Source organism: Entelurus aequoreus, linkage group LG13, assembly GCF_033978785.1.
Source record: "Entelurus aequoreus isolate RoL-2023_Sb linkage group LG13, RoL_Eaeq_v1.1, whole genome shotgun sequence".
Taxonomy (NCBI): Eukaryota; Metazoa; Chordata; class Actinopteri; order Syngnathiformes; family Syngnathidae; genus Entelurus; species Entelurus aequoreus.
In genome coordinates, this window is record NC_084743.1 from 24,490,459 (window position 1) to 24,515,521 (window position 25,063).

General features: G+C 36.3%; 1 protein-coding gene across 2 annotated transcripts in view; it reads right to left on the bottom strand.

Moving 5' to 3' along the window:
* Positions 1 to 2,089: 2,089 nt before the first annotated feature.
* dnah7 (dynein, axonemal, heavy chain 7) overlaps positions 2,090 to 25,063 on the bottom strand; it is a 213,917-nt gene continuing 190,943 nt past the window's right edge. For both annotated transcript variants that reach the window (XM_062067607.1, XM_062067606.1), the window contains exons 63-66: positions 24,598 to 24,750; positions 17,490 to 17,667; positions 11,242 to 11,345; positions 2,090 to 3,907 (exon numbers count right to left, since the gene is read on the bottom strand). In XM_062067607.1, coding sequence (XP_061923591.1) covers positions 3,701 to 3,907; positions 11,242 to 11,345; positions 17,490 to 17,667; positions 24,598 to 24,750 — 642 coding nt within the window. In that variant the 3' untranslated portion in view covers positions 2,090 to 3,700. The remainder of the gene's footprint in view (positions 3,908 to 11,241; positions 11,346 to 17,489; positions 17,668 to 24,597; positions 24,751 to 25,063) is intronic.

Below are 25,063 nucleotides of genomic sequence, written 5' to 3' on the forward strand. Positions count from 1 at the left end.
TTGCATATTTTGTGTTTGCCATATAAAAAACGGAGCTCTTTTTTTTTTTAAAGAAGGGCCTAAAACAAACAAAAAACATAAACAACAATAAAACTTTTAATTGACGGATAGATCTGAAGTTGATCTCGAGATTATTTTGTTAAAAGTAAACAGTAAAAAAAAAAAGTATAATTTATTTAACACTTTAATGAGTTGGACCCTTTTGGATCCCCAATAATTTTAAGTGTCATTGCTCAAAAAATAATAATGAATTAAAATTAATGGTGTTATGAGTTATTGATCTTTTTAAGGCTCCGATTATTATATAATCTCAAATATTCCACTTAAAAATTTTATTGAGTGAAAATATTGCATATTTTGTGTGTTTTCCATAAAGAAAAAAGGGTTTTCTTTGACAAAAAGAGCATACAACTTATATATTTAAAATTTTTATTTTGACAGATAGATCTAATGTTGATCTAGAGATTTAAAACTTGAATAATAATAAAAATAATAATACTGAATAATGACACATTTTTAATATTTTTTTGACCAAAACCCTTTGGGGTCCCTGGGATCAAGCCTGAGTGGAGGCCTAAATGTATATTTTGTATACATATATTGTATTAGTTTTTAAAATGAAAAATATCAAAATGGCCCCCGCTTGCTTTGATTTTTCAGTGTGCAGCCCTCAGTGGAAAAAGTTTGGACAACCCTGGACTAGACGTATAAGATTTCATGGGATTTAGCGATTAGGAGTGACAGATTGTTTGGTAAACGTATAGCATGTTCTATATGTTATAGTTATTTGAATGACTCTTACCATAATATGTTACGTTAACATACCAGGCACATTCTCAGTTGGTTATTTATGCCTCACGGGGGCATTTATTTGATAAAACCCAACACCAAGAATAGACATTTGAAATGCAATTTAAAATAAATAAAGAATACTGAACAACAGGCTGAATAAGTGTACATTATATGACACATAAATAACCAACTGAGAACGTGCCTGGTATGTTAACGTAACATATTATGGTAAGAGTCATTCAAATAACTATAACATATAGAACATGCTATACGTTTACCAAACAATCTGTCACTCCTAATCGCTAAATCCCATGAAATCTTATACGTCTAGTCTCTTACGTGAATGAGCTATATAATATTATTTGATATTTTACGTTAATGTGTTAATAATTTCACACATAAGTCGCTCCTGAGTATAAGTCGCACCCTCGGGCAAACTATGAAAAAAATCTGCGACTTATAGTCTGAAAAATACATAAGTTGTCTAATTTTCAGAGCCTTTTTCAAGAGTTTGACTTTAAAACGCAATAAAACAAATGTCAATATAACTTACCGGCAAAAAAAAATGTCTCTTCTCGCTAGCTTAACAAACAAGTTACTTACTTTTTAAAGATGATTTACTTTAAGACGCAGTAAAAGTCAACATAAATGATGTCAATATAAATTGCACATGATACAAAGTACCGTATTTTTCGGATTATAAATCGCTCCGGAGTATAAATCGCACCAGCCGAAAATGCATAATAAAGAAGGAAAAAAACATATATAAGTCGCATATTTTGGGGAAATTTATTTGATAAAACCCAAAACCAAGAATAGACATTTGAAAGGCAATTTAAAATAAATAAAGAATAGTGAACAACAGGCTGAATAAGTGTACGTTATATGACGCATAAATAACCAACTGAGAACGTGCTGATATACGTGAATGAGATAAATAATATTTTTTGATATTTTACGGTAATGTGTTAATAATTTCACACAAAAATCGCTCCAGAGTATTAATCGCACCAAACTATGAAAAAAACTGCGTCTTATAATCCGAAAAATACGGTAACTTGTCCGTCACATTCCAGTATTTAAGAAATGCATTGAAGCAGATGTGTTAGTTCGATGCTATTTCACATGGGATATTCCATACACATGCTACTGACTAGCATTAGCGATTTTACATGGCGATTTACAGCGCCTCCAAATTTGGTCGTGAAAACTATTTTGCATGGACTCTTTTGCGTATCGGCCTTTTAAAAATGGACAACAAACTGAAAACCTAACTCACTTCTCATCTGAGGGTTTGGCAAAATGTTTTAATGACTTCTTATTGCATGATAAACAAAAAGAAAATGAAGATTATGCCTAGAATATAGGGGTGTGTTGAGCAAATATTTATAGCATATTTCCACCAAAAAAACTCGCTAGTTGTCTCCATTTGAGAGCCTTTTTTAAGAGTCTACTTCAAAACACAAAGAAATGAACATAAATGATGTCAATATAACTTCCAGGTGATACTTTGCAACTTCTCTCTAAAAAAATGCATAAACACAAATGCGTTAGCTCGATGCTAATTTACATTGGATATCCCATATTCATGCTACTGTTTAGCATTAGCGATTTTACATGGCGATTTCAACAGCTCCAAATTTGGTCATGAAAACTACAGCTGAGGTTCGATAAAATACAAGTCTGGCACATTTAACTTCATGGCAAAGACTACTTTCTTACAATCCCATGCTGTGTTGTGGATGTCAATCTGTTTTGCATATTTTCCCCCTTTTAAAAATGGACAACAAACTGAAAATATAACTAATTTCGATAACACTTTAGTATGGGGAACATATTCACCATTAATTAGTTGCTTATTAAATGAACAAAGACTTAATTTAGAGTTATTTGGACACTAGGGGAACATATACGGGTTAGGGTTAGGGTTACTAATAAGCAATAGTTCTGAGGTTATTGAGGGAAGACACTTAGTTAATGGCTTACTGGTTGTATAATAAGGCCATGCAGAATAAGGCATTAATAAGTACTTAATAATGACTAATTAAGAGCCAATATGTTACTAATTTGCATGTTAATAAGCAACTAATTAATGGTGAATGTGTTCCTCATACTGAAGTGTTACCCTAATTTCTTATCTGTGAGGGTTTGGCAACATGTTTTAAAGACTTTTTATTGAATGATGAACAAAGACAAAATGATGGTATCATAGGGGTGTCCTGATCCGATAGTGATAGCGAATATCGGTCGTATACCGGCAAAAAAAAGTATGTTCTCCCGCTGACGTCTCTTCTTGCGACCTTAACAAACAAGTTGTCTCAATTTGAGAGCCCTTTTTTTTAAGATGATTTATTTTAAAAGTGAACATAAACGATGTCAATATAAGTAACTTCTCTGTCACATTTCAATACATCTAAAAAATGCATTAAAAAAAATGCGTTAGCTTGATGCTAATTTGCATGGGATTTTCCATATACACGCTTACTGATTAGCATTAGCGATTTTACATGGCACCTCCAAATTTTGGTCACGAAAATTCCAGCTGCGGTTGAAAAAAATACAAGACTGGCACATTCAACTTAATGGCAAAGACTACTTTCTGAGTATGGCAACACACCTCGGACAGACTCAGGATCCAACAACAAATCACTCCATTTATATTTTTCTAATATTCAACAGTATTATATGTGTTGATATAGTATCGGCTCGATATCAGCCAATAGTCAAGGGTGCCATTGTCTGTATCGTATCGGGAGTGAAACCGTTGTATCGGGATACTCCAAATAAAAATACACACTTAAAAAATGTTTTAAAAAAATGACACACACTTTAAATATCATTACGAGCTGATGTAAGACCCGAAAAGAGAGGTGGTGTTTCTGGAAGTGATAAAAAAAAAAAAAAGGACTTAAGCACTTAGCTGACAGAGAAGAGCGACTCCTCGTCTGATCCAGTGATCGGCGGCGACGTCGGAGTTGAGCGTCATGGCGATGACGTAGTTGGTGGAGTGACCGGTCGTAGACAAAGTACCTCGCCGCTCGCCGGTCTTGTAGACGGGCGACAAATAGCACATCCTTTCCACGATGTCTTGACGCTTGATGGGCTTCAGCCACATCTGAGGACACAAAAAAACTGCTCAAAGAATTGTTGGTACTGATTAGCGATGTCGATAAATGCTTTAAAATGTAATATCGGAAATTATCAGTTTCAAAAAGTAAAATTAATGACTTTTTAAAACGCCGCTGTACAGAGCGGTACATAAAACACGGACGTAGGGACAAGTACAGAGCAGATGCGTCTCCCAGTCAGCAGCCCCTCCCCTCTCCCCTCTCCCCTCTCCCACACACAACACAGGAGTGTGTTGTTGCCGGTGCTGTAGCCATGGCTAACAAGCCAGCTCGCTCGGTTACTGACTAACGACACCATGTCTATGGTTTGGGATTATTTTAAAGTGCGTCTGACGGATAAAAAACGGGCAATTGGCAATGACTGCAAAAAGTTGGTTATGCGAGGAGGAACCAAGACGTCTTCCTTTAATACGAGCAATTTGATCTCCCACCTCTTCAAGAATCATAAGGAGATACACGATGAATACAAGCGGAAGATGGATGAAAAGCAAACACCGGAAAAAAGTAGTACCACACAGTTGTCGCTTAAAAACAAAAATACAACAAAAACCACCCCAAGGCGAAAGCCCACGTTGTCTTGCACTAAAGGAGGACTATGTTATTGTGTACTTTATTGTTATTGTGTACTTTATTACTCTAGTATACTCTGGACTGATGGCTGTTTACGACCCCCGTCCCTTAGAAACAGCTGTTGCCATGTAATCAGGGAAAGTCCAAATAAAAGAGGAAGCGTACAATCTTTCGCCAGAGCGTGGTGAGACCGTACAAAGAGTACAGTCCAGACGTTTCTCCTCAATTGAGCCAAATTTTATTCTGTTTTTGTTTAATTCCTTGCTTCTTGTCTTGTTTAATAGATGTCATCAGTGTTTGAACCTGACAGAGAGGACCTAAGATTGAACCTTGAGGAACACCACTAGCATAACTACACATATGAGCCACAGCAACACCTTAGTTCAGGGGTGTCCAAACTTTTTCCACTGAGGGCCGCACATTGAAAAATCAAAGCTAGCAGGGGCCATTTTGATATTTTTTATTTTAAAAACCAGTACAATATATGTATAAAAAATATACATTTAGGCTTCCACTCAGGCTTGATCCCGGGGACCCCAAAGGGTTTTGGTCCAAAAAATGTGTCATTATTCAGTATTATTTGTTGTTTTATTATTCAAGTTTTAAATCTCTAGATCAACATTAGGTCTATCTGTCAATATAACATTTTTTAAAGATTTAAATTGTATGCTCTTTTAGTCAAAGAAAACCCATTTTTTTAATGAAAAAAACACAAAATATGCAATATTTTCACCCAATAAAATTTTTAAGTGGGATATTTGAGATTATATAATAATTGGAGCCTTAAAAAGGTCAATAACTCATAACACCAATGATTTTAATTCATTATTATTTTTTGAGCAATGACACTTAAAAACTAATCACACTAAAATTGTAGGGGATCCAAAAGGGTCCTACTCATTAAAGTGTTAAAAAATAAATTATAATTTTTTTTTTTTTACTGTTTACTTTTAACACAATAATCTCGAGATCAACTTCAGATCTATCCGTCAATTATAAGTTTTATTGTTGTTTATGTTTTTTGTTTGTTCGTTTTTAGGCCCTTCTTTAAAAAAAAACAGCTCGTATTTTTACATGGCAAACACAAAATATGCAACATTTTCCCCAAAAAATATATTCAATGTGACGTAATTGGAGCCTAGAATAGGTCAATAATTCATAACGGCATTGATTTTGATTCATTATTATTTTTTAAAGAAAGAAACAGCCTACATGGCAGCTTTGTGAGATTAGAGTAAACATTGCTACATTTTCTTGTTACATTTCACCTGTTTGCTCTTTAAATACCACTTTTAATGTTTTTTATTTTTTTCAATCGTATTTTTAAAATGTGCCCTGGGGCCGCACTTTGGACACCCCTGCCTTAGTTAGTTTTTAAAGATCATTTTAACAATTAAAAAAAAAATATATATATATATATATGATGTGATTTCCACATTCTAACACAAACCAAATGTACTTTTTAGTAACATAAATTTATGACCCAAAAGTTCCAAAAGTGTTGCTTTTTCACAAACAACAAATACTTTAAATTGCAGTCAAAATATAAAAGAAAATATGAAAAATGCTACATTTTTAGGTAATCAATATTCATTTTGACGTATTTATTTAGTAGGAAAGCAAAATAGTTTTTAAAGATCATTTTAACAATTAAAATATATATATATATATGATGTGATTTCCACATTCTAACACAAACCAAATGTACCTTTTAGTAACATAAATTTATGACCCAAAAGTTCCAAAAGTTGCTTTTTCACAAACAACAAATACTTTAAATTGCAGTCAAAATATAAAAGAAAATATGAAAAATGCTAAATTTTTAGGTAATCAATATTCATTTTGACGTATTTATTTAGTAGGAAAGCAAAAAGATGATGTCAAAGGAAAAAAAAACTTTTCCTCCTTTAGGGACATGAAAGTGAAAGTGAAAGTAAGAAGGTGGAATGCCTGCAGGCTGCGAATAAGTCTCGGTTATGCAAAAGACATCAACTGGGCCACTAAAAAACAATAATAAAAGCATAACATTCGCAGGCTTTAGCTCATCGCCTTCCAAATGAGTCTTTGTGAAGATTTGCATTTCAAAGCAGCCTCTGTTGTGTTTTTCTCCGCCGCGCACAATAAACATTTTTAATTATGTCCTGTTAATAATCAGCCGCACGATTATTCATCATCACTCAGAGCAAAATGGGAGGGGGGAAAAAAGACACAGCAAGGTGGAAAAATAACAAGCGAGGATTGGGATGGATTGCTTCTGGCACATTCTATCTCCCCGTCTCTCATGGTCTTTAGAGAAGTCGCCTTCCATTCATCAACACAAATGTGATGCAAATATGAACAATATTTTCATATTGTGCACATTGTTGGTATGCAGAGGAGCTCCGATCATCCTCAATTTTCACAATACTTTACATTTTCCTCATATGAAGAATACCAAGATGCTAATTAGTGCCGTAAAATGTGATACCATATTAGCAGGAATCATACTTTTATCATTGTGTAGTGTGGAATGTTAGAAAAGGTTTGACCAAGTTAAATTACTCACAGGTAGGTATGAGAAAATGGACCTTATGACAAAATAATGCTAGTGGTCACAATAATTCATTAAATTAAGGGCATGACGTAGTGAGTTGCGGACACGTTTGTTACTGGATACGTTCCAACACGCTTCCTTACGCCTTAGAGATTTGTATGTGCAGGTAGTAAGAAACTATTATCAGGTTTTCGCTTCATGGTTGCCTTGTTCGTGAACCCAGGACACGGAGACGGCCGGCGACGTGCGGGTAAAGATGTCTTTAATGACAGAGCAAAAAAAATTGTGCAGCAGGGAAGTGCACAGGAAGCATAGGAAATACAAAGCAAAAAAAAACTAAATTGATCGAGCCCAGTCCAGAAAAAAAAGGCTGGCATAAGAAATACCCTGATCAGACTAAAAAATAGTGGGAAATGGAAACAAAAATAGGAAATAAACAAAAATACATGAAACTAAAAATAACTGTCATGTAGGATCAAGATAACATTAATTATTTTGTATTGTTTACATTGACAAATGTGGTGTTTTAGACTGCAATATTGTTGAATTAGGCTCACTTATCATGCATGACTAGCTTTTGTGCTTAGCTGTTGTGTTTGAAAAATTACTTAAAAATTAATTATTATAGTTACTCTTTACTTGACCAGAAAAGTAACAGAATTCCAAAAATTACTCGTTCATAAATGTAAACAATTACGAGGGTAAGTAATGAATGTGTTACTTAATAAAAACACTTCAAATATCTGGCATAGGCAGTTGAGAGACGTTTCATGAGAGTGGAGTGGGTGTGTGCCTATAGAAGGCGGTGTCTTTACCAAAAAAGTAACAGAATTCCAAACATTACTCTTTCATCAATGCAAACAATTACGAGGGAAAGTATTTAATGTGTTGCTTGATAAAAACACTGACATATGCAGTTGAGAGACGTTTCATGAGAGCGGAATTTGTGTGTGCCTTTAAAAGGCGGTGCCTGTACCAAAAAAAATTAACATAATTTCTAACATTACTCTTTCATAAATGTAAACAATTACGAGGAAATGTAATTGATGGGTTACTTAATAAAAACACTGGCATAGGCAGTTGAGACACGTTTCATGAGAGTGGAGTGCGTGTGTGCCTTTAAAAGGCGGTGCCTTTACCAAAAAAGTAACAGAATTCCTAACAATACTCTTTCATCAATGCAAACAATTACGAGGGAAAGTGATTAATGTGTTACTTAATAAAAACACTGGCATATGCAGTAGAGACGTTTCATGAGAGCGGAGTGCGTGTGTGCCTTTACCAAAAAAATTTACAGAACTCCTAACATTACTCTTTCATAAATGTAAACAATTACGAGGGAAATTAATTGATGTGTTACTTAATAAAAACACTGGCATATGCAGTTGAGAGACGTTTCATGAGAGCAGGATGCGTGTGTGCCTTTAAAAGGCGGTTTCTTTGCCAAAAAAGTAACAGGATTCCCAACAATACTCTTTCATAAATGTAAACAATTAAGAGGGAAAGTAATTGATATGTTACTTAATAAAAACACTGGCATATGCAGTTGAGAGATGTTTCATGAGAGCGGAGTGCGTGTGTGCCTTTACCAAAAAAATTAACATAATTCCTAACACTACTCTTTCATAAATGTAAACAATTACGAGGGAAATTAATTGATGTGTTACTTAACAAAAACACTGACATATGCAGTTGAGAGACGTTTCATGAGAGCGGAGTGCTTGTGTGCGTTTACCAAAAAAATTAACAGAATTCCTAACAATACTCTTTCATCAATGCAAACAATTACGAGGGAAAGTGATTAATGTGTTACTTAATAAAAACACTGGCATATGCAGTTGAGAGACGTTTCATGAGAGCGGAGTGCGTGTGTGCCTTTACCAAAAAAATTTACAGAACTCCTAACATTACTCTTTCATAAATGTAAACAATTACGAGGGAAATTAATTGATGTGTTACTTAATAAAAACACTGACATATGCAGTTGAGAGACGTTTCATGAGAGCGGAGTGCGTGTGTGCCTTTAAAAGGCGGTTTCTTTGCCAAAAAAGTAACAGAATTCCTAACATTACTCTTTCATAAATGTAAACAATTACGAGGGGAATTAATTGATGTGTTACTTAATAAAAACACTGACATATGCAGTTGAGAGACGTTTCATGAGAGCGGAGTGCGTGTGTGCCTTTACCAAAAAAATTAACAGAATTCCTAACACTACTCTTACATAAATGTAAACAATTACGAGGGAAAGTAATTGATGGGTTACTTAATAAAAACACTGGCATATGCAGTTGAGAGACGTTTCATGAGAGCGGAGTGCTTGTGTGCCTTTACCAAAAAAATTAACAGAATTTCTAACATTACTCTTTCATAAATGTAAACAATTACGAGGGAAAGTTATTCATGTGTTACTTAATAAAAACACTGGCATAGGCAGTTGAGAGACGTTTCATGAGAGCGGAGTTCGTGTGTGCCTTTAAAAGGCGGTGCCTTTACCAAAAAAATTTACATAATTCCTAACATTACTCTCTCATAAATGTAAACCATTACGAGGGAAATTAATTAATGGGTTACTTAATAAAAACACTGACATATGCAGTTGAGAGACGTTTCATGACAGCGGAGTGCGTGTGTGCCTTTACCAAAAAAGTAACCGAATTCCTAACAATACTCTTTCATCAATGCAAACAATTACGAGGTAAAGTGATTAATGTGTTACTTAATAAAAACACTGACATGCAGTTGAGAGACGTTTCATGAGAGCGGAGTGCGTGTGTGCCTTTAAAAAGCGGTGACTTAACCAAAAAAATTAACAGAAATCCTAACATTACTCTTTCATAAATGTAAACAATTACGAGGGAAATTAATTGATGTGTTACTTAATAAAAACACTGACATATGCAGTTGAGAGACGTTTCATGAGAGCGGAGTGCGTGTGTGCCTTTAAAAGGCCGTTTCTTTGCCAAAAAAGTAACAGAATTCCTAACAATACTCTTTCATAAATGTAAGCAATTACGAGGGAAATTAATTGATGTGGTACTTAATAAAAACACTGGCATAGGCAGTTGAGAGACGTTTCATGAGAGCGGAGTGCGTGTGTGCCTTTACCAAAAAAATTAACAGAATTCCTAACACTACTCTTACATAAATGTAAACAATTACGAGGGAAAGTAATTGATGGGTTACTTAATAAAAACACTGGAATATGCAGTTGAGAGACGTTTCATGAGAGCGGAGTGCGTGTGTGCCTTTAAAAAGCGGTGACTTAACCAAAAAAATTAACAGAAATCCCAACATTACTCTTTCATAAATGTAAACAATTACGAGGGAAATTAATTGATGTGTTACTTAATAAAAACACTGACATATGCAGTTGAGAGACGTTTCATGAGAGCGGAGTGCGTGTGTGCCTTTAAAAGGCCGTTTCTTTGCCAAAAAAGTAACAGAATTCCTAACAATACTCTTTCATAAATGTAAGCAATTACGAGGGAAATTAATTGATGTGGTACTTAATAAAAACACTGACATATGCAGTTGAGAGACGTTTCATGAGAGCGGAGTGCGTGTGCCTTTAAAAGGCGGTGCCTATTGCCAAGATGTCAATTGGTGCGCTCAGTGCAGCATTTTAGCTCTGCTGTGTTTGTTAGCTTATTACCTCTGGTTAATAAAGAAACTGAACGCAAGCTTGTCACTTCAGTCATTGCTTTGTTGTTCATTATTCCCTCGTAGTAGTAGTGGGAGTGTGTGTGTGTGTGCAAGCACTTAGCCTGCATGTTGTTTGCTGTGTGATGTTGCCTCTTCCTACTTGATACCAAGTTCATTTTAGTCTGGTGCTGGTTGACAAAAAAAACCGCACATCAAACGTAGCGTGCTTCGTTGGATCAAACGCGCCGCTAACCGCCTTATAACGTACGCAAAAGTAATTAATTAAATTACTCATTATTAGGAAAAATAATGGCGTTAGTATCACCGTTATTACGCAACGTCGTTTCTCCTAACACTGGTAGCCGCTAGCTCCGAGTAGCCTACCATGTTTACCTTTTGTAACGAGCTTCACCGGAAAAGGGAGTTCAGAACATTCCGAATGACGTCATGTAATTTGGAAAAAAGTGGGTCTGCAACTCGAATTGACAACAAGGAATCGTAAGACAGACGGAAACATAATTGTGCTTGGCGGAGGTAATGACCCAGAAGGTGTCTAGGTGGCGCACTACTCACCACAGGCATGGTGTCATGCAGGACTTTGGGGTAGGACTCAGCCAGGAGTTTGGTCTTCCTGTCCCAGCGAGCGCCATCAAGGAAGAGACCACGGATGTAGACACCTGTGTTGCAGTACAGCAATAAATACTTCACTCTGCGAGTACTACATTCACGTGTATTTAGTACTGCAAACAGTAGATGAACTACAGTACTTTAGTAGAATTACACAATAATACACAAAAATGTGAAATATAGAAAAATCATATTAGTTATCTAGTGGTACAGCAAATACTCTTCTAATGAAATATTGTAATGTAGTATAATTTTCCTATATTCAAACGCAGTGTTACTGTTCAAACTGTGTGGCCAAAATATTAAATATGCTTGTTAAATAAAACCCATGCCTTGTTTTTCATGACTACTTAGGCCTATTACGCTACTGTATTTTAATGTTGGTCATTATGGTGAAGTGAAGTGAATTATATTTATATAGCACTTTTCTCTAGTGACTCAAAGCGCTTTGCATAGTGAAACCCAATATCTAAGTTACATTTAAACCAGTGTGGGTGGCACTGGGAGCAGGTGGGTAAAGTGTCTTGCCCAAGGACACAACGGCAGTGACTAGGATGGCGGAAGCCGGGATCGAACCTGGAACCCTCATATTGCCGGCACGGCCACTCTACCAACCCAGAGTGGTACTTGGAGAGCCAAGTGTGTTCATGGTGAAAAAAGTTTAAGAACCACGGTTGTTTTGGTAGTTGTGGGAATGTTGGCATTAATCCGATACTGTGCCAGTATAGCAGATACTTTTGAGTAGTGATGGGTCAGACGATACTGAAGCATCAGAAGTGATACTGTGTCGTTCGATATGCGTGTCACTTTAAGGAAAAACAACATGTGACCGATTCATCTGCTGTGTGGTTTGACAGTGAGGCGTCAAACTTAAAAGCTTCGTTTGCCTCACGAGTGACAGCTCGTACGGAAAGAAGTCCGAAGAGTGCCGTGTTTAATCATGGATCAAAATTAAACCAAACAATCCCAAGTGTGGGATCATTACAATCATAAAGCGCCAAATAATGTTCTTTTCCTTTTAACTATTTGGCTCATTGACCAGAACTGCACATTTTATTTTATTTTCCCCCATGCAGCTATTCGTTAAAAAAACTATTATTTTACGAGTGAAATTATTGCCAAAACTCTAAAAACACACAATAATGTTTTTACTCACACCCAACGATTGGCAAAAAAAATAAATTTCAATTAAAAAAACAACAATTTTCTGCAAGTAGAAAAATGATTCGCAATTAAAAAAACTATTTTCTACAAGTAAAAAACTACAAAAAGGTTAACTTACAGGTTGAGCTTGCTTATATGCAGGAAAAACAAGCGCAACCTGTAAGTTAACCTGCTTCTTTGTTATTTTTTGCGGATGGCACCATGCGCAAATACCAGTCGCTCTGACGGCCTTAAATTGACTCTGCAGTTGAAGAGTGCGAATTACGGGTGCTCTGAGTGAAAGTGTGTGGATTGCGCAGGTTGGAATATTACTGCCAAAAGTTTTAACTTGAAGAAATTTGTTTTTAGACATGCAAATTGTTTGTTTTATTTGAAAAAATTGTTTTTAGACTTGCTACTTTTGTTTTATTTGAAGGAAATTGTTTTTATAACTGCAAACCATTTTTTTGATTGAAGAAAATAGTTTTTATACCTGCGAATGTTTTTTTTATTTAAAGAAAATTGTTTTTATACTTGCAAATTCTTGTTTGAATTGAAGAAAATGATTTTTAGACTTGCTAACAGTTTTTTATTTGAAGAAAATCGATTTTCTTACTTGGAGAAAACGGTTTTTATTCTTGCAAATAGTTTTTTTTACATGCAAAAAAAATGTTTTTATACTCGTGAATCGTTTTTGTACTTGAAGAAAATAGGTTTTCGACTTACGAACCGTTTTTTAATTGAAGAAAGCTGCTTTTATCATTGCACAACGTTTTTTTAATTGTAAAAAAACTGTTTTTAGACCTTCGAATGGATTTTTTTTACTTGAAGAAAATTGTTTTTAGGCCTGCAAATATTTTACTTTGATAAAATTGCTTTTACACTTCTGAATCATTTTTTAAATTGAAGAAAATGGTTTTATACCCGCAAATCGATTATTGACTTGCAGAAAATTGTTTTTATACTTGTGTATCGTTACCCTTTTACTCGCAGAAAATTGCTTTTTTTTTTGTACTTGCGAACCATTTTTTAATTTGAAAAAATGTGTTCTACTTGCAAATTGTTGGGCGTAAGTAAAAACATGTTTTATGTGTTTGTGGAGTTTTGGCACTGATTTCACTCCATTTATTTGCTGAAGTCTTTACATTTGCATGTCAAACGTCATGACTTTTTTTAATCCAGCAGAGGACGAAAGACCAATATAAAACACCAACACAGTATCAGTGTCAATACAGCTAGTGAGTGTGCCATACAATCATTGGCGTCATTTACCCATCACTACTTTTAACCTAAAAATGTTCAAATGGTTTTATTGGCATGTTTTCATCAACAAACTCATCTGAAAATAGAGTAATCGTATTTAAATTAGGGATGTGCCGACCGATCACCCACCGATCAATATCGGACGATTTTCGTGAAAAAGTATGTGCTCGCCATTGCCGATTCATGTATTTTAATACCGATCACAAACACTGATCCCCTCTGGCTGACACTTCATTTTTACACTGCAAAAACTGAAATCTAAGTAAGATTAAATATCTCAAATAAGGGTGATATTTGCTTATTTTCTGTCTGATAAGATAATTCTTCTCACTAAGCAGATTTTATGTTAGAGTGTTTTACTTGTTTTAAGTGTTTTGGTCCTGAATTATCTCAGTAAGATATTACAGCTTGTTGCTGAGATTTGATGACCTATATTGAGTAAAACATGCTTGAAACTAGAATATCAACTGTTGCAAAGCTGTGTCATCAACACTCACAAGTATAAAACTACTTTTTTAAAGTAATCATTTCTTATTTCAAGCAGGAAAAAAAAAATCATGATGCCGAGCGCATATCATTATGTCAAGATAATGGCACTAGCATTTACTTAATTTCAGAATATTTTTGAACATATTGAGCAAAAAGGTCTCTTCTTTTTTTTTCTACCAAGAAAAGTGCACTTGTTATTAGTGAGAATATACTTATTTTAAGGTATTTTGGAGTTCATTGAATTTAGCTAATTTTACTTGTTTTGGAAAGTCTTGACAAGCTAAATTTTCTTGTTCTATTGGCAGATAATTTTGCTCAGTTCAAATAAAATACTAATACTAATTTTTTTATTTTTTTTTCTTGTTTTTGAACACTGACTTTGTGCAGTGTAGTCCCCGGGCTGATATGCGGCTAGCAACTAATTATGTGTCTCCATACACAGTGTGGAGCCGCTGCTCTAAGTTGATAAAAATCACCTAAATTACGGCAAATAAACTGCATTTATTAGCATCTTAAGCAGCATTATCATTTTGAAAACAAGATGCAGCATCTCCAGGGGCTATCCTGAATACATTTAATTGAACTGGAGTACGAGGCTAAATAATACACACAGAGAAAGACAAAAAGGAACTACTTCAAATATTATGTTGATATTGTTAAACTGTCGATAGCACTCACCATAAATACTTTTATTTTTTCTTCAAATGTAATTGTTTTATATATTTTAAATGTTCTCAATAAATAATTAATAAATAATAAAATACATTTGATAAATTTTTGTTATTAACACATGTCATTACAATCGTTATTAGTATCAGCCGATCTCACTCATGGATGATCGGTATCAAAATCGGCAGCATAAAATAAAAAATAATATTATCCTCTTTATTACATACAATTGTAATGAAGTCAATGATGCAAAATAAGTTAAGAAAATCAAAAAAATAATTTTCTGTTATTGGCTCTCATTGGCTTTGTGTAATTTTTTCCTGCATCCAACAACTTATTCAACAAAGTAACAATATGAATAACACGACAACAACAACAACAAAAATCCCAGTAAAGAAGAACAAAAATATTGATCCGATATTGATAAGACTGTTTGTAATATCTGATCGATCAGGTTTGGGACGTGGCAAACTCTAAGAGGAGAAGTATTTCTTTCCTAAGTTTTTTCATATGCAGCGCGATGATGATAAAAAGCATATCGAGATGATGTATGTCAGCGTGATGACATTAGCAGCCTCGCCGCGTTAGCGTGATGGAGCCCGGTTGGGGGTTGATTGAAGGGTAAAGCTGTCTGAGACTTTTGACAGTTTGATGCCCAGCATGGGGCCCACGTAGTCCTGCATGTTGATGCCACGCTGGGATGTTTTCTTCCTTTTCCAGTCAGCCTACTGTCAGTTAGCATCACATTCTTCTCGTCTTCCCCCACTCTTGCCCTCGTCTTCGGGGAAGTGAGCTTCAGCTTGGACTCATTAGTCGTCCTCCTCTTCACTTGATCACGTCTACTTTCCCTCTCATTCCCGCTTCAAAGCAGAAAAGCTAATTTTGCATAAAAATATCAGCTTTGAAATCATTGTGATGGAACAAGAACGAGCATCGAGCGCTAATCAGCACTAACTTGCGATATTATAAGTATTAATATACAGACTATTTTTAATGCATGATGGGCCTAATCTGCAGTGGGAAGGGGATTCATATGGCTCATTTGTCACAGTTTACCTGACACATGAAACGTGACGAATTTGGAGCGCGCCTTATCCACTTTAGCCGCCAGATGTTGCTGAATATCTTAAAAATGTGGTTTGTGTCAATTTCAACTTTTACCAAAGTCTCAGTTGCTATGTGGAGTGGCACTTTCCATCATTTTCAGCAGACTGTGTCATCATAATCAAACTTAGATAAATAAGAAATATTCAACACGTTGTCTATTGAGCGATATAATTGTTTACTTTTGTAACTGCTGGATTACTTAAGGTGCTGATTAAAACTAATTAAATTGATGTATTTTTGGATCTGCACACATTTATATACATACATACTGTATATTCATACATACCTACACATATATATACACATACATACACACCTACACATATATATATATATATATATATATATATATACATATATATATATATATATATATATATATATACACATACATACATACATACAGATATACATATATGTATATATATATATATACATATATGCATGTACATATTTACATGTGTATATATATATATATATATATATATATATATATATATATATATATATATATATATATATATATATATATATATATATATATATATATATATATATATATATATAAATACCACTACCGTTCAAAAGTTTGGGGTCACCCAAACAACTTTTTCTGGCCATTTTGAGCGTTTAATTGACCCCACAAATGTGATGCTCCAGAAACTCAATCTGCTCAAAGGAAGGTCAGTTTTGTAGCTTCTGTAACGAGCTAAACTGTTTTCAGATGTGTGAACATGATTGCACAAGGGTTTTCTAATCATCAATTAGCCTTCTGAGCCAATGAGCAAACACATGGTACCATTAGAACACGGGAGTGATAGTTGCTGGAAATGGGGACTCTATACACCTATGTAGATATTGCACCAAAAACCAGACATTTGCAGCTAGAATAGTCATTTACCACATTAGCAATGTATAGAGTGTATTTCTTTAAAGTTAAGACTAGTTTAAAGTTATCTTCATTGAAAAGTACAGTGCTTTTCCTTCAAAAATAAGGACATTTCAATGTGACCCCAAACTTTTGAACGGTAGTGTACATACATACTGTACATACAGTATATACACTTACATATATACACACGCATACATACAGTATACACACACACCCACACACACACACACACACACACACTGTTCTGGGCACTCCATGCAGTCTGGGTGTTATCAATGTATCAGGTAAACTCATTAAATGGTTGATTGAATCAGCAGAAGTTCAAAAAACTAAGCTTTTTTTCTAATTGAATTAATGAAAATAACCGATGATTCATCGCAGCTTTAATCAGTATCATCAACAATAACCCTGTATTTACTTGTGTCGGACTGATACCAACAATGTCATAAACATGCCATAAATACTTCACTTACATATAGTAAATGTTTTTTTAAAAATGTTCACAATATATTGATTATCACATAATTGCTATATTCCACAGCATTATTGTCTGCAAAATCACAATAATGAGATACTTAATTTGACCAATAATTAAAAGGTGTTACTTTTTCATACCCTGTCTTGATCTTACCGTCGTCTGGAGCCCGTTTGTACTTGATGTCGTCCAGGACCTCAAAGTCAAAACCAAGCAAGTCAATGGGAACCGTGTGTTTCCTGGCGTAGTTCTGCTGACTGCCAGTGAGGAAGGCCTGCGTGAAGAAGAATCCAGACACCCAGAATACAGCAGGTGTCCCCTGATCGAACCATGCCTGAACACACAGAAACTCGGTGATTAACATTGACGTTTTGCTTATGTTTCCATATGGAGATTTTTCAGGGCTAATTAGTTGATTATTCAAAACAGTGATTGTCAAACTGTGGTACACGAGCTCCATCAAAGAATCACTTGATTCAAGTACTGTGTTATATTTTCCTTTATTCAAACACAGTGTGTTACTCCTCAAATTGTGTATAATGTTACAGTGGCCAAAAATGTGTGGTGTTTGGGTCTGTGGGACCAGTTTTCATGTTTTATTAAAAAATGATACAATTAATAAATTTTTCAAACTGAGACTCACTGACTTTGGCTCATTTTCTGTGAAGAACATATACCAGAATACATATTTAATGACCACACACCATACACCCCCCCTACACATTTCTATTACATATAAGATGTCCGGGTCCACTGGACCCGGGGCTAATAGAAGTGTGGAAATTGATGTTCTGTGTACCACACGCAACACACACCCACGCGCACACACACAGACAGCAGGCCTAGACAGGAGTGTAGGTACACAGAACATCAGAGGGTCAATTGTGCGAGAAAATGAGAGCAGACAGTGTTGACAAACAATGTTGCAACCTTGTGTGGGAACCGCAGGTGCAGAAACACAAAAGAAGAATCCCTGTGGGATGCAGAAACTGGCAGAGAAATTTTCCGTGCTACGTTCATATTGTTGTTACTCAGCCAGCGTTTGTGGGTCTGATGGACCCGTTGCATTTTGTGGCTTTTAATGCCTCACAATCAAACACTTTTATGTTAAAATACTGAACAGATGTTTATTGGGATAAGGTAAACATCTGTTTTTGCATTTTGTGGCTTTTAATGCCTCACAATCAAACACTTTTATGTTAAAATACTGAACAGATGTTTATTGGGATAAGGTAAACATCTGTTCAGTATTTTAACATAAAAGTGTTTGATTGTGAGGCATTAAAAGCAACACAATGCAACGGGTCCATCAGACCCACAAATGCTGGCTGAGTAACAGATGTTTATTGGGATAAGGTAAACATCTGTTCAGTATTTTAACATAAAAGTGTTTGATTGTGAGGCATTAAAAGCCACACAATGCAACGGGTCCATCAGACCCACAAACGCTGGCTGAGTAACAGATGTTTATTGGGATAAGGTAAACATCCGTTCAGTATTTTAACATAAAAGTGTTTGATTGTGAGGCATTAAAAGCCACACAATGCAACGGGTCCATCAGACCCACAAACGCTGGCTGAGTAACAGATGTTTATTGGGATAAGGTAAACATCTGTTCAGTATTTTAACATAAAAGTGTTTGATTGTGAGGCATTAAAAGCCACACAATGCAACGGGTCCATCAGACCCACAAACGCTGGCTGAGTAACAGATGTTTATTGGGATAAGGTAAACATCTGTTCAGTATTTTAACATAAAAGTGTTTGATTGTGAGGCACTAAAAGCCACACAATGCAACGGGTCCATCAGACCCACAAACGCTGGCTGAGTAACAGATGTTTATTGGGATAAGGTAAACATCTGTTCAGTATTTTAACATAAAAGTGTTTGATTGTGAGGCATTAAAAGCCACACAATGCAACGGGTCCATCAGACCCACAAACGCTGGCTGAGTAACAACAATACGAACATTACACAAGGGTTAAATATACTTGTTGAATAAAACCGCTGCCGTTTTTTTTTTTGTAATGAATACTCAGGCCTACTACGTTACTGTATTTCAATGTTGGTCATTATGGTGAACCACGTGTTTTCTGAGGAGGTATTTGGGGGAAAAAGCTTGAGAATCACTGTTCCAGGCGTATGAAATAGAGATGCAAAACAGCGGCCACAGAACAGTTTCAGTCTTGATAGATCCCATTGTGATAGCTAAATGATTATATCTGCATCGTCTCCTCCCAGTATTGTGGCCGTTCCCATGATCAGCATATATTCTGCATGTCCATTCTCTTTTTTTTTGCTAATTTAAAGGACGCAATGTCTGCCCACAAACTTAGATCAGCTTAGCATGTGCTATTAAGTTTGCACAAGTTTTAATACACGCAAACCTTAACTAGATCAGGCCATATACTGTATATGTGTGAATGGTTGTTTGTTTATATGCGCCTTGTGACGGGTGTACCTTGCCCGAAGCCAGCTGGGATATAGGCTCACATTTACGTCAAATCATACGCACGCACGCACACACGCACAAACACACACACACACACATACTGGTTATCATTTGGAATGGGGACCAAGTTTTTGATCATCACTTGTGGGGACCACCCTTTCTACAGGTTGTGGAGGCATAAAAAAAAATGAAGTCACTGCCCAGTTAGCTCATACACATCTTTAAATCTCTGGATTGATGAAGTAATGTGCTGATCATTCTTACTGGGGACCCTGGGGAAAAATAGTGAATATGGTTCACGGGGACCAAATTGAAACATTTTTGCATAATTCACACACATTTGTACGTGACTACTGAGGACCATTTAAAAAAAAAAAAAAAAGTTCAAATTAAATATGACATGATCCTCAGAATACCGCACTACAGCTGTCCTCTTATAGGAAGTTTCACCACTTAAATGTTAAAGCAAATCCTGCATCTTCTGTGACATTACTGAAAACTGCTATTTAGCAGTAATGAAGTTGTCTGCAACTCCAACTACCATATATAGAAGGATGGAAAATTCTGAGTATGAATCATACTTTAAGGTAATAATTTTTTATAATCATGCTGTATGAAAATGTCATCCTAGAACACTAAACCAGATTTTTTGGGGGGGAAATTATATTAGTTTTAACTAAGGATGGATACCATACAGAATCACAGTAAAGGTTTCCCTTTAGAGCAGTGGTCCCCAACCACCGGGCCGATTGGTACCGGGCCGCACACGAAATTAAAAAAAATAAAAATATATATTTTTAAAAATTTTTTTAAAATTGTTTTTATTAAATCAACATAAAAAACGCAATATATACACTACCGTTCAGAAGTTTGGGGTCACATTGAAATGTCCTTATTTTTGAAGGAAAAGCATTGTACTTTTCAATGAAGATAACTTTAAACTAGTCATAACTTTAAAGAAATACACTCTATACATTGCTAATGTGGTAAATGACTATTCTAGCTGCAAATGTCTGGTTTTTGGTGCAATATCTACATAGGTGTATAGAGGCCCATTTCCAGCAACTATCACTCCAGTGTTCTAATGGTACAACGTGTTTGCTCATTGGCTCAGAAGGCTAATTGATGATTAGAAAACCCTTGTGCAATCATGTTCACACATCTGAAAACAGTTTAGCTCGTTACAGAAGCTACAAAACTGACCTTCCTTTGAGCAGATTGAGTTTCTGGAGCATCACATTTGTGGGGTCAATTAAACGCTCAAAATGGCCAGAAAAAGAGAACTTTCATCTGAAACTCAACAGTCTATTCTTGTTCTTAGAAATGAAGGCTATTCCACAAAATTGTTTGGGTGACCCCAAACTTTTGAACGGTAGTGTACATTAAATATCAATATAGATCAATACAGTCTGCAGGGATACAGTCCATAAGCACACATGATGGTATTTCTTTATGAAAAAAAAAATAAAAAAAATACCCCCCACCCGGTCCGTGGGACTAATTTTCAAGCGTTGACCGGTCCGCAGCTACAAAAAGGTTGGGGACCACTGCCTTAGGGGACCAGTTTTTTTGTCCCCATACCGTCAGAGGTCCCCTAAAGGTGACTGTGTAAACAGAGCGAGGTCCCCATTAAGTAAGCATTGCAAGAACACACACACACACACACACACACACACACACACACACACACACACACACACACACACACACACACACACACACACACACACACACACACACACACACACACACACACACACACACACACACACACACACACACTCAGCTGATAATGATGAATAGCAAACATTTTTCAGTGCAGTCACACAATGGCTCTTTCATGGAGTCATTAGGAGCCCGAGGTGTTTTGTTGTTGTGGGAATCAAGTGGTCTAATGCAATTCAAGTGTGACAGCTTCGACCATGGAAGGTTGGAGAGCGGTGTGCAGTGTTTAATAGTCTAGCTCTACATCAGTGAAGTAGCATTACAGTACACAACCGCTGCCTTTATTTTCTGCCTATTAACCACGTCCATTTGTTTAGTTTTTTTTTTTCTTCTTGCATGGTTATCTGCAAATGTTTTCCTACGGTGATAAAAAAAATAAAAAAAAAATTGTTTAAAGATATTCAGTCTTGAGCAAACATAAGTACAATTTAGTTAAATGCTGTTCTTTTCAGTCCATTCTCTTCCTTCACTTCCTTGATTATTGACTTAATGCACACGACTCTAAAGCATTTTAAGCAGGGTTGGCCCCAAGATTGTGTCTCTGGACCCATTTAAGATGATTTATTATAATCATTAGACTCCCACCCTGAGTTTGAATCATCATACAACCTGTCTCCATTCACTTAAATATGATTATAGACCATGTTTTACACTGCAGGCCAAAGTGACCCAAATCTGATTGTTTTTTTTTTTAATCTGATTTTTTTCAGCTGACTGTATACACTTCAATTACAAAACCAAAAACCAGTGAAGTTGGCATGTTGCGTAAATCGTAAATAAAAACAGAATGCAATGATTCTTAAAACTTTTTCAACCTATATTCAATTGAATAGACTGCAAAGACAAGATACCTAACGTTTGAACTGGTAAACTTTGTTATTTGTTGCAAATATTAGCTCATTTGGAATTTGATGCCTGTAACATGTTTAAAAAAAGCTGGCACAAGTGGCAAAAAAGACTGAGAAAGTTGAGGAATGCTCATCAAACACTTATTAGGAACATCCCACAGGTGAACAGGCTCATTGGGAACAGGTGGGTGCCCCAATTGGGTGTAAAAGCAGCTTCAATGAAATGCTCAGACATTCACAAACAAGGATGGGGCGAGGGTCACCACTTTGTAAACAAATGCATGAGAAAATTGTCGAACAGTTTGAGACCAACATTTCTCAACGAGCTATTGCAAGGAAATTAGGGATTTCACCATCTACGGTCCGTAATATCACCAAAAGGTTCAGAGAATCTACAAACCCCGTTTCCATATGAGTTGGGAAATTGTGTTGGATGTAAATATAAACGGAATACAATGATTTGCAAATCATTTTCAACCCATATTCAGTTGAATATGCTACAAAGACAACATATTTGATGTTCAAACTGATAAACGTTTTTTTTTTTTGGCAAATAATCATTAACTTTAGAATTTGATGCCAGCAACACGTGACAAAGAAGTTGGGAAAGGTGGCAATAAATACTGATAAAGTTGAGGAATGCTCATCAAACACTTATTTGGAACATCCCACAGGTGAACAGGCAAATTGGGAACAGGTGGGTGCCATGATTGGGTATAAAAGTAGATTCCATGAAATGCTCAGTCATTCACAAACAAGGATGAGGCGAGGGTCACCACTTTGTCAACAAATGCGTGAGCAAATTGTTCAACAGTTTAAGAAAAACCTTTCTCAACCAGCTATTGCAAGGAATTTAGGGATTTCACCATTTACGGTCCGTAATATCATCAAAGGGTTCAGAGAATCTGGAGAAATCACTGCACGTAAGCAGCTAAGCCCGTGACCTTCGATCCCTCAGGCTGTACTGCATCAACAAGCGACATCAGTGGGTAAAGGATATCACCACATGGGCTCAGGAACACTTCAGAAACCCACTGTCAGTAACTACAGTTGGTCGCTACATCTGTAAGTGCAAGTTAAAACTCTCCTATGCAAGGCGAAAACCGTTTATCAACAACACCCAGAAACGCCGTCGGCTTCGCTGGGCCTGAGCTCATCTAAGATGGACTGATACAAAGTGGAAAAGTGTTCTGTGGTCTGACGAGTTCAACATTTCAAATTGTTTTTGGAAACTGTGGACGTCGTGTCCTCCGGACCAAAGAAGAAAAGAACCATCCGGATTGTTATAGGCGCAAAGTTGAAAAGCCAGCATCTGTGATGGTATGGGGGTGTATTAGTTCCCAAGATATGGGTAACTTACACATCTGTGAAGGCGCCATTCATGCTGAAAGGTACATACAGGTTTTGGAGCAACATATGCCGCCATCCAAGCAACGTCTTTTTCATGGACGCCCCTGCTTATTTCAGCAAGACAATGCCAAGCCACGTGTTACAACAGCGTGGCTTCGTAGTAAAAGAGTGTGGGTACTAGACTGGCCTGCCTGTAGTCCAGACCTGTCTCCCATTGAAAATGTGTGGAGCATTATGAAGTGTAAAATACAACAACAGAGACCCCCGGACTGTTGAACAACTTAAGCTGTACATCAAGCAAGAATGGAAAATAATTCCACCTGAAGAGATAAAAAAAATTGGTCTCCTCAGTTCCCAAACATTTCCTGAGTGTTGTTAAAAGGAAAGGCCATGTAACACAGTGGTAAAAATGCCCCTGTGCCAACTTTTTTGCAATGTGTTGCTGCCATTAAATTCTAAGTTAATGATTATTTGCAAAAAAAAATTAAGTTTCTCAGTTCGAACATTAAATATATTGTCTTTGCAGTCTATTCAATTGAATATAAGTTGCAAATCAGAAAGCAAATCATTGTATTTTGTTTGTATTTACAAATTACACAACATGCCAACTTTACAGGTTTTGGGTTTTGTAAAATGTGATATTTATCAGACTCCAGTGTAAACGTGCACAGGCCCCAATGTGGCCTTGAGGTCACTTGCATTCGCGCTTTGACAATTTTATCACCCTCAATAGTCGCCGTCTTGGCTAGTGGATGGAATACCTTGAGTGGTTACAGTTCACAATTAAAAGAGAAAGAAGCAAAATAGCCAAAGGTACACAGTATTCTTACTGAAGTGTACTGACGAATGGACGTACTCCATTTGAGACACAGCAAGTGTGTTTCTGTACCTGCAGGAACTGAAGTCGCTCCATGAAGTCGTTGATGTAACTTCCCAGGGGTTTGAGGCTGGGGTAGGACTTTTTCATCCACATGCCGGGGATTTTCCCCTTCAGGATGCTGCTGACTACTTCCTCCAGCTCAGAGGACATGACAACCAGCCCCTGCACAGAACGGCATGCAACTCACTTCATTTGCACACACAAACACAGACTTGACTTTTCTTCCGGCTTCAAAACTTTTTTTGTGGTAGCGATATGAAAACAGCACAAAGTCCTTTAATAACAACATTGGAGCTCATTTCCCTTCAATCTGGCGTGTCTTACTTACGCGTCTCAGAAGGAGACGAGACGTTGGCGCACCAAAGTGGGTGAAGACACCCACAAAAGCGCGTTTGAATGGTGCATAATGAGGCGTGTAATGCTCCTACTGTATGCAGCCAGGATGAAAATCCCCTCACTGCAGGCTGTGTCACAC